Below are 11,055 nucleotides of genomic sequence, written 5' to 3' on the forward strand. Positions count from 1 at the left end.
ACGTGGTGGTACACATCAGAGGAAACTCTAAAAAATAACGGGACTGTTTGAGGTCAGAAGCATTAAAATCTCAATCCACCTTTAAGAAAATGACTGCCATTACCAGAGACAGTTATTCCCTTATTTATTAACTATCAATTATATTGATGAAACAGTTGGAGGAAGAATTGGTGTGACAATCAGCTGAAGGTGATACTCATAACATAAATAATGGCTGTGTTCTGTTAAAGTGTCCCAGTAAGACATGGTACATGCTACAGTATGCCTGATTGTTATCTTCTTTTAACCTTTTGTTTCGGTGAAGTGAACATTATTAACAATGCGAGAAGCAGTGACTTCCCATAATTTCTGTTTTGCTAATAATTAGGTGTATTAGCATATTGGTCTGATATCTCTGGTCAGGCTTTTCAAGAGGTGGTTAACTTTTTAAGCTGTTTGGACATTTGGCCTCCTCCTACTGTCCCACCACCTGACTGCACCTCTGTGTACAATGTTTGCTGGCATTTTATCCCCGGATTAAGCTGCCAACACTTAACTAAAACTCCAAACTAAAACACTGAGCCGGAAGCAACAGAAAACTACCACAAGCTGCAGACTAAGGTGTCACTTATCAGTTGTATCAGCGCTGCAAGCAAACCTTTTTTGTTACATCAACCCATTTTATGTATCCAAAATGACCAAAATATAGTGCAGCTAGTCTGATTTTTAAAACATTGTGATGCTTTTGGTGCTCAGCAATCGTTTACAGAGAAAAACATTCCTGTAAAGTGGCCATGACAACAGTCTCCCCGCCAACAATAGCCTCAGTTTTCCGAGCAACCTCGGCGCACGTCGTGTTCTATAAGGGGCACGACTCAAGCTTTTTCTCGACTTGAACATCCTGCTTCCTTGATGTGCTTATTGTTTTTTTCTTGCTCCAGCTCCAGTTACAAGCTCTGGCCATTTACTTGGGTCGAAAGGTATTTTTGTGAAATGTGGGAGATCAATATTTGGAAGTGCATCTGTTAAGGTTCATCTCAGTCATCCAGGTGGATTCAGCTTTCTCCAGAAGTACAGTCAATGAGGCAGGTAGAGGGGAATTATAACTGAAAAGCTTCAACAATAAATAAGTCTCAAAACAGACAATACATTGTAAGTATTTGTGTTTGTACGTCAGGATGTGCCGTGTTTACATCTAATTGCCTGCGTCTTCGTCCTTCCCTCTCCAGCGGCTCACCCTGCTGCATGTGAACAGCAACCAGTGTTTGGACATGCCGTCCGAGGAGGACAAGATGGTCCCTACCCTGAGAGACTGTAACGGCAGCCGCGCTCAGCAGTGGCTGCTCCGTAACATGACCCTGAGCGTCTGATCCCTGGCCTCACCTCTCTCCCCCACCGCTCTGTCCTCATGCTAATCAGCCCTGGCTCTCCACAACCTCGCCAGGTGGCTCTTCCCACAGCACACCTCTTCCTGTAACAGCCTGGCCAGTGAATACAAAGATCTGGGCAGCAGCCGCTTATCTTCCATTATGGAGGCGACTCCTTTTTCAGCTCGCCTCAGGCTTCAGCAGAAGCTGCACCTGCTGTTCAGGCGACATGACAAGCCGGGGCTTTGGGGACCTCGTCGTGTCCGAGCAGGGAGAACAATGTGCGAGGTCCGTGTGCATGGTGAACATTGAAATCAAAGCACTCTGCTGGCCGCGCATCCACTGCGCTGCTCAGACTGCCGCTTAGCTGCTTGTCAAACAATTAAACAGAAGTGCATCTATAACAAGAATATTGCCAGGCACATCTCTGCGACGGTCTGCACTGTAAATGACCTTCATTGTGCTGCGTACCTGCAGCGCACTGGTGTCTGCTATCGGTACAATCTCTAAGACCGCCCATCCTCTCTCCGTATCAGTGTCTGAGTTACCTTCACATAACAGGAAGTGATGTTGTTAATTAATAGAGCCCGACTAATACTGGATTTGTGAGGCTGATACCGATGTTGATATTTGAGCGTTAGAAGTTTCTGATAACCATACCGTATGTGCACTGATAATTGGTTTTAAAGTGAAAGTGGAATTTAATGCTCTCAATTTTGGTGCAAGGAAACTATTTAGATATTTCATGACATTCTGTATATTTTTCCATTTTTTAAAAAGAGGATTGAACACTTTGCAGACATATTTGTAGTAACAGTGTCTAAGCTTGGAGGCTCTGGGTGGGAGTTTTCCATAGCAGCTGGCAACTGACATGTTAGGGGCGGTGAGGCGCCGTCAATGTCTATGATGCGCTGCTTACTGAGGAACTTCATACTCGTTATTTTTTTTTTTAACAAGCTCACATAATGTTGACTATCAACCTGATTCAAGCCGCCTGTAAGACCCATTTTTTTGTTTTTTAGAATCCAAATAAGTAGAGAAGTCAAGACAAATTCGGTTATTAAAGAACATAAACAAAGCAGTTACAAGGTTTACTTATAAGTGCTCTGTGAGACAAACTATGTAAATGACACACAATCTAACTATACAGTAAGGAGTCTCTGTCTGAATCTACTTGTGGCATCTGTTGTGGCTGTGTGTGTGTGTGTGTGTGTGTGTGTGTGTGTGTGTGTGTGTGTGTGTGTGTCCGTGTCCGTGTCCGCTGCTGCATATCTCGAGAACCATCCATCCGGTCTACTTCAAACTTGGCGGGTGTTTTGCTGGACCCAGAGACGTGCAGAGTTGAAGTTGGTACAATTTGGACACGCGACAAGTTCAATATTAATAAGCTTTGAATAAACAAGTGGTTTACAGCCCGCAGCTCATTGACTGCGGTTCACATTTGCTGCTGAACGCTGGATTTACTCTGAACTGAAATCGTATTCACTGGAGTCAACGAGCAATGAGCTTTCTTGAAAACGCTGCGAGCAGCGAGCAGCACCGAGCAATCATCCCGCTCTAAACAACCACTGCACTAGTTTCTAAAATACCTCAAACATATCTTTGGCGCTTCTGTACCGCATCTTACATATAGGCAGATAATACGATATCTGTGATAAGCTGATATCGGACGATTTATTGGTCGGGCTTTAGTTAAGGTGGATTTCTTAAAATGTTAGAAAAAAAATATGAACCTGAAGATTTCAAGCCATCATCTAAAACACATTAGAAGAGTGCAGCTATAAAATCCAACCAGATTAGAGGAACAGGAATTGCAGTATGTAAAATTGAGAAAGCTCTTTGGAAGTTTTTTAAAAACAGGTTTTTTTTGTGGAATGAAAGAAGCGGCTGTGGGAAAGGAAAGGAAGGAGCAACTAATCAAGACTCTTCTATGAGTAGATACAATTCATTTTGAATGAATGTAAGAGTTTTCCCCGAAATGATAACAACTGTGTTCTGAAATACTTAAACTGCACTGTGTTATCATTACTAAAGTATCTGATTCCTGCTACCGATATCTTGAGAAATCCCGATGTCTTGGAACAGAATAGTTACGTGTGCCTTTAGAAAGTTGTTTTGTATTTGGTTCATTGGTTTTTAGAAAATGTTTGATTTATTTTGGTGTTGAAAAAGAAGAATGTTAAATTTTTTTTTCATTTTGAGTTTAAAAAAACAACTAAAACTGCATATTGATATTCAATAATCGTGATATCTCATGAATATGTCGCTGTCATATTAATGCTTGATCAAACATTTAGTTAGTGTAAAGTCAGTATATCAACACTCACCCATCACACATGCAAATGTGACTTTTCACTACATTGTTGATCAGGCAACCACTGTTATTGTACATAATGCTGTTAACATGTTTCTATCACCGTTGTTGTTGTTGTTGTTGTACATACAGAACCAATTATTTTTCTAAGATGCTGTAAAACTTGAACACTCCTGAATGGTAAAAAGATCACAAGGTAATGCATTGTTTTATTTGGAGTCGTGGTAATAAAAACCAGTGCTTACCTTGGATTTTGAAATTGCGGTGTGTTTTGGAAATCATCAGCGGCCCCATGAAACCAATTCTCCGACCATCTTAAGGACCTCAGGCGAGCGTACATGAGGGAGCAACTATAGGGGAAATACTATCAATGCTGCTTGAATACTGAATCCTACTTGGCATTCAGACTCAAATTCAATCAACTCTTTCATATTACGCACACACAGTTATTGTTTTTCATTATCCTAAAGTGCATGGTGTTGAAATAGGAATGTAATATTTCAATGTACTGGTTGCAAAGTGATGTTACCTGTTTGTACCTTTTTTGTAGAAAAAAAACAAACTTTGACTGCAAACACATCACACTAACGCATCAGTTGTTTAATAAACCTTGTTCTTGAAGCTTTTAAGACCCCTGTACATCTCATTACCAGGCTTCAGTGTGTGGGCTTTTGAAGGTGGGAAACTGCAGCCTCAGTACAGCAGTGTGAAGAACTACATTGAAATGGGTGCCTCCTTCCTCTTTGTCCAGTATCCGCAAAGGCGCCCGCCCATTGTCAGCTGATTAAGGTACTTCTTCACACAGCGCGTTGTTCTGTACATGTAAGCGAGGAGACTCTGGCTTTGTTCAAATCTGAGAGGCAGAATTCCTTTTCCTTAATGGGACACATAAACAGGAGAGCTATTGGGTCAGTTGTGGGGAACAGGGAAGATTCAAATGACACTTATTATTGATGGATTCTTCACTATTTTGATCAATTGATTAATGATTTATTCTATAAAATGTTGTTTTACAAGGTTTTTGCAGACCACACACACCAATGGAAGGGAGCTTCCATGCAAGGTGATGGCCTGACCATCGGGAAGAACATGGGCTTCAGTGTCTTAACCAAAGACATAACATGTGGGCAGGAGGAGGTGGAGATTACATTACATTACGGTCATTTAGCAGACGCTTTTATCCAAAGTGACTTACAATTCAGTATCTATCTACCGTAGGCACAGCTACGGGAGGAATTTTTGGGGACACATTGCTCAAGGACACATTGACATGAGACTAGCGGAGCAGGAGCCAGGGAGCGAACCGCTGATCCTCTGATCCTCCCGCTCTAAAACCCAAAGATATTCAGTTTACAGTGATAAAATCTCCCTTTGAGAGCATGGAAACAGCAAATGTTTGATGTTTTAGCTTGAAAAATGACCAAACTTCCTGAATAATTTCTCTCGATGGTCTAATTGATAAAAAAAACCTGTTTGACATGAGGGGAATTACATTTTCTTGCAGAGAGTTAAGTAAAAGATCATACCACTTGCACATCTGAAGCTACAAGCCATGACTGGTTAACTTAGCTTAGCATAAAGACAGGAAACGAGGGCTAACAGCTAGTCTGTTGTAAGGTAACACATTTTATTATATTAGCACCTCTAAAGATCACTAATTAACACATTTAGTGTGAAAGTGTGAAAACAACACATTCTAGTCTTTATGTTGAGCTAAGCTAATCAGCTTCAAAATCTTTCCTAAAGTGTCAAACTAATTTGACATTTAATCATTTTAACACTACAATATTTTAAAATTATCATGGCGGTTATTTTAAGATATTGTAAAAGTTGTTTTGTTTATGGTAATGATTACTAAATGCAGAAAATTAGTTTGCAGTGTACAGGACTGTAAGTATTCCCTTTTTAATAACTCTTAACTCACTGCATATATATTGCTTCTATTCTTTTCCTTCACTTAGGCTTTAAATATATATTTGTAAACCTCTCCAAGGTAGCCATTACAGAGGTATTAATAGTTGTTGTTGTGGAGCTGACAACACATCAGCGCCTCACCACACTCTCAGCAGGGGCCCTGTGAGGACCAACTGTGGTTTCAGACAGTCTCACACCTGTAGCAAGCCAAACCCAGGCTGGTTAACTGGGCCTGTGAGGATAAGATAGTGGGTCTGTGGCTGGGCCAGGGGAGTCCATTAAGGGGTAAGATTCTTTAAAATACCAGCCCTAATGGAGGCCTTATCTGTGGGTATCTGTGGCTCACTGTGACTCTCGACAGTAGTACACAATCAGAGCTTCTCACCACAGAGGTGGTATAGTGATACAGAAAAATATAAAGCATGGGCTCAAGAAAAGTATAATTCTGGTTATGTCTTTAATCTTTCAACAAATACCTCGGGTCTCCAGATATTAAGAACCATATGACATGCTGTATAATTCCTCCATTAATTTTTCAGTAAAGCCTTTAAGTTATTCCTCAAACTATTTGTTTTATCAATTTTATAGTGTTTCTGTTGTTCTCCCCAAAACATTCACAGGGTATTGGGACACCTGAGGTAAGAGAGTCATACAGTCGTTTCTTTTCACCTCATGCAGGTTTAGGAATTGCAAGTAATATTATTTTCCTATGAGGCCACATTCTGCATCACTGAGAGTAAATCAATGAATACCAAAGGCTATGAAAGTTTCCAACCTGTGGTGGAAGAAATACTCAAAACCCTAATTTAAGTAAAAGCATTTTAAAATGTTGAGGGGAAATCACCCTTTGTTGGACAACTCACAGACATCTGTATCCCAAGTACTCGCTACTTAAAAAAGGGGGTTTTCTACTGTATTTATGTTTTTAATGTTTAGTTTTACTTTGAAAATTGATATAGTTACTGCACCAGTCAGATAAATGTACTGCGGTGAAAAGTGAAATATTTCCCTCTGAAAGTGGAGTAGAAGTATGAAGTAGCATACAATTGAAATACTCAAGTACAAGAACCTCAAAATTGTACAGTACTTTAGTAAAATGTTCTTAGTCACTCTCCACCATTGACTGCAATGTGTGTCTGGTTCAAGCAGCAGAGCCTCTGACAGAAATACTGAAAATGTAGATAAACTTAGATTAGATTAAATTACATGAGATTTCTTTATTTGTCATTACATGTTATACAACGAAACTTTGTTTAAACAGTCTGTTCTGTTTAGCAGCATATAAAATAATCTCACCCATACTCAATATATGATTATGACATATAGTAAAAAAGTAAAACAATAAAAAACAGTAAAAAACAACCATCGTTGCACAGAGTCCATTATTGCACTCTGGGGGAGGGGTGTGTGTGTGTCTGCCTTATGATCTCTGCAGCCTGTCCACAGCTCTAGGGAATCTGAAAGTATAGCCGATGATGAGAATAATATTTTCGATCAGTCGGATCATTCAAAAGCAGAATTGAGGTATGAGTACAGCAAAGCCACCTCAAAGGCCATTTGCAAAGTGGACCACTGCAGGCATACAGCCATGTTGTCATGACCACAAGACAATGACTGTGATTTGTGCAGTCTAATTTGTGTTTGGTAAATGCCAGTAATTTAGTAGAAACAGTAGCCTATGGGTATCTGTAAGTATAATGTGAATGTTTGGGAAACATGCATTTTAGGTTGAATCTAGATAATGTGAAAACACCCTGCTGTTATACACCTTAAACAAAAACTCACACTTATACCTATTTTGCTAATGCTCTTATCCAGGGCAACTTTCAAGGGCCTTTTTGGTTACGTGATTGTCTCTCTAACCTGTTTCCATTAGACCATCATGACAAGAACACTTTCGTGCCTTGACTTCAAATCCAATGCTGTACATTTTCCATCCTATTTCTCCAAGTGTCTCTGGTCTGCATGCCCCCCGATGCTCGACATATGAGGTTTCATCAACTAAGTGAATCCAATAATAGGCAGAGGCAGACTGGGGGGGGGGGGATGATCAACCCTCTGGATTTGCTTTTTCTTCTCACTTGAGACCAGAGAAGAAATCCTGCCCTTAATTGTTCAGGGGACATGAAGTTCCAGAGCGCCGGCATTGAATAGCAGCTTTAATTAGACATAGTTTGAGGCCAGCATCTCAGTGGGGGTCAGATCTACTGCCACAAGAGGCACACACCCACACACTTTTTCGTTTCGTTTTTAAATATGCAGCACCAGCCTAGGGATTCAACCAAGAAATTTCTGATGTATGCTTGCAATTTCTTGTGTAATTTTTATTGATTCGCAGGGGAGAAAGTGCCTTTAACAAGCTTCTTCTATGTGATAATCTCCTTTTAGCGACGAAAGCAGTGATTAGGAGGAGGGGCCCTGCTGCTTTCAGCAGTAATTGTGTAGTAATCAATCATCGATCTCCAGGAGCTGTTCCACAAAACGCTCCTGTTTGGATGCTATTTTTGACCACAGCGACAACTAATAAGGTCTTCGCTTCAGCTGTGGAAAGAAAAACCAACAGCCCACACCAGAACAAAACTTTTTAAGTGTACCTATTAAGGATTGTGTCTAGAATAATTCCTCATCTGACATGACTATGTGTGGCTGTATCATTGTCATTGCAAGATGCTACTTTGTCTCCAGTGAGACTTCAGTCTGTGGTTAAACAGCTGTAATGTCCTTTGATTACCACAAGATGCTGACAATCTCATATGTCCCTTGGAGGCTCCATATTTTGACCCAATTGCTGTACCCCGTGGAATCACTGGTTTAGAGATGCTGCTCTTCTTATCCACCGCATGGCTTCACATTACATGCCAAGCATGGAGGAGAGTCTGTTAGTGCTTCAGCATCCTCCTGTTACAACATAATCTTTGCGGGGAGAAAATTGTAGTGCATGTCTTCAATGGGAAGGAGATTGTTTGCTTAAAATTCAAAAATCAATATTGTAGTGGCAAGAGAAATTTTAGGGAGGAAGTTGTGCATTTGTGTGTGTGTGGGGGGGGACAGATCCATCAAAGCATCGTCAAAGCTGAGGCGGTTTCCCTGCTCTGCCTCTGATTGTGGAGATTATAAAGGAAGATGGAAAATTACAGAAGATTGTCTGAAGTGATTGGCTGATCTTTTCGAAGGATGACCTCAAGTGCTATCTGAGCTGATTCGGAGAGGAGGACAAATGCATCTGGTGTCCTACATTGGTCTGATTAGATTAATAAATCAATCCCATCCCCACCCGCCCATCAGGTTTTGCCCGGGCTATTTTTATGAAATGGGTTACAGAGGATCATCAAAGTATTTCTCATCATTAACTAACGGAAGTTTGTCATGTGCTGGTGCAAGAGGGGCCAACAACGTCCACTACACTGGTCAATAGTTTTGATGGAAGATGGTGTTTCGTTGTGAAAAAAGCAGTCGTTTTCTGAGAATGATGCTAAAAAAACGTTTTTCTTTGTAGAAGCAAAATGTACAGCTCTTCCAAATCCAACCGCTATTAGATAAGAACTAATCTGCATATTCCAATTTAGTGCACAGTGTTACACATCAGCTGCCTCCTGGTGTGTGACAGGAACAAGCCCGGACCTTAACCTCTTTCTTGTATTTAGCTGTCAGTGACAAAGCCTATGTGTTGAGCACAATTAGAAAAGTGTTTCTGTGGGGTTGGGAGTGTTTGAATCATTGTTAAAATAAGGGTTTCTATACACCCCCTTGTGCTGATCATACAGACATGGTATAGTGTGTAATAGTCTCTGTGGCTATCACTGGTCAACATAGAAATGGAATCTTAGGATTTTGAAACATAAAAATAGCTTGGTTTGAAAAGAAAAAAAATTGTGCGTGATGATAATCCATGTCTGTAACAAACACTTTACTGTAGTATAACTTAAAAGCCCTGAAAAAATGTTTTCTGAATCAACTTCTTTTCATGCGTGGTCGATACGTGGTCACTCTGGATTTAGCAACATTTGAATCTGAATTGGTGGATTGTTTGGTCGCTGTCATCACATACAGTCCTGATGAAGCAAATAAGCAAATGACCTATGATTTTTAAGTTTAAGTTGAGGTGCTAAATTTAAGTCTTAATAAATAAGACCCATAGATGTTTGTTTTAAACTTTGATTGTTGCATATTAAGTCATGCATATTTACAGAGAAATGTTTTGATGTGAAGTTTTCAGGGGCTTTAAAACTCATTAAGACAAGACTGTAATGCAGATATGTTGTGTCTTAACACCCACTGTATCCTGAAATGAATTGCTTTATCTAAATGTGCATGCAGGACAGATACTTTGCAAAGAGTTGTGGAGGAAACTTTTGTTTCAATGAGTATATCTGTGAAAAACAGCAATTAAAAAAATTTGAGCTGGTGATGACGAGCTGACTGTTGGCCAGTCTAAACTAATAGCCTTGTTTTTGCTCCACAAATATGTGAGTAGCCTTTTCCTCCTAATGAGAGCCAGAATGCATGGTGGATGACCTGTGTCCCCCTGCACTCATTATAAAAGTCCTGCAAAAGCTGTAGCTAATGTTCACCTGGCAAATCTGACGGCCTGGTGACTGACGGGGAAATCTTTTCCTGTCTGTCTCCCTCAAAGGGGGCTGAGTCACAGAGCCTAGCAGACAACACTTGGAGGCACATCAACGTTGCACTGCGCTGCCATGCAATCGGTCATTTGGAAACGGTTATGTCAGGCCTTAGTGCTGTTTTTAGAAGCTACCATTTGTACAGTAGGGCACTCTGAGCTCAGACTGAACGTGGAATATCATGCGGTAAACCACAGGAAGTTGCAGGATAATAGGAGAGGTAGATTTTGCTTGGAACCAGACTGACTTTACAGCATATTGATTCCTGTGAGCTGAAAAACTGGATCCTAAAATGGTTACAGATTAAAGGAAACGAGCTGCTGTAGAAATATACAGTATATCTTGACATATAAAAGATCAGCGGATGTTGCATGACATGACAACAGAGTATAAAAAAGAGCTATGCTTGATATTCACATGGAGTTTTGTGTGGTGCAAGTAACCGTATCTAGTGGATGACTTATGCGCTTGATTCAGAAGTAAGGAGGTTTAATTGAAAGAGTTTTTCATTTATTTATCTACTGAGATTTACTCTTTCAAGTGAAAATGACCAAAATTGATCCCCAAACTGCTTCGCTGCTGTCTCCTTGTCTCTAGCTAAAACTGTCTGCATTAAAATCAATTGATAAATAAAATGTACATGTAAATTTCAAAGCTGCAGTCATCAGTGACTCTTTAATTAAGAGGTAATTGTGCTTTTAACAGGGAGAAATTTTGCCAGAACATGCTGATTTAGTGCACCACACAACAGCACAATATCAAGTGGAAAGGGAAACAGAAAGGTAGAGGGGCTGAGGGTGCTAAACTGTGTGTGAGAGAGGTGCTGGTATGTTGTTTGTCCTGCCTCATGTGTGTTTGA

The 11,055-nt window shown here is 40.4% G+C and overlaps 1 protein-coding gene across 2 annotated transcripts in view; it reads left to right on the forward strand.

The window, feature by feature from the left end:
- The window catches only part of galnt13 (polypeptide N-acetylgalactosaminyltransferase 13), a 36,205-nt gene extending 32,296 nt beyond the window's left edge, over window positions 1-3,909 (forward strand). The window contains exon 12 of one of the 2 annotated variants that reach the window (XM_068703642.1): window positions 1,209-3,909. In XM_068703642.1, the coding sequence (XP_068559743.1) occupies window positions 1,209-1,349 (141 nt within the window). In that variant the 3' untranslated portion in view covers window positions 1,350-3,909. The remainder of the gene's footprint in view (window positions 1-1,208) is intronic. The other variant, XM_068703651.1, reaches the window with a different exon arrangement.
- The last annotated feature ends 7,146 nt before the right edge of the window (window positions 3,910-11,055 follow it).

The sequence above is a fragment of the Cebidichthys violaceus genome, unplaced genomic scaffold (genome assembly GCF_023349555.1).
Source record: "Cebidichthys violaceus isolate CVI_PGR_0920_01 unplaced genomic scaffold, fCebVio1.0.p SCAF_11, whole genome shotgun sequence".
In the NCBI taxonomy this organism is placed as follows: domain Eukaryota; kingdom Metazoa; phylum Chordata; class Actinopteri; order Perciformes; family Stichaeidae; genus Cebidichthys; species Cebidichthys violaceus.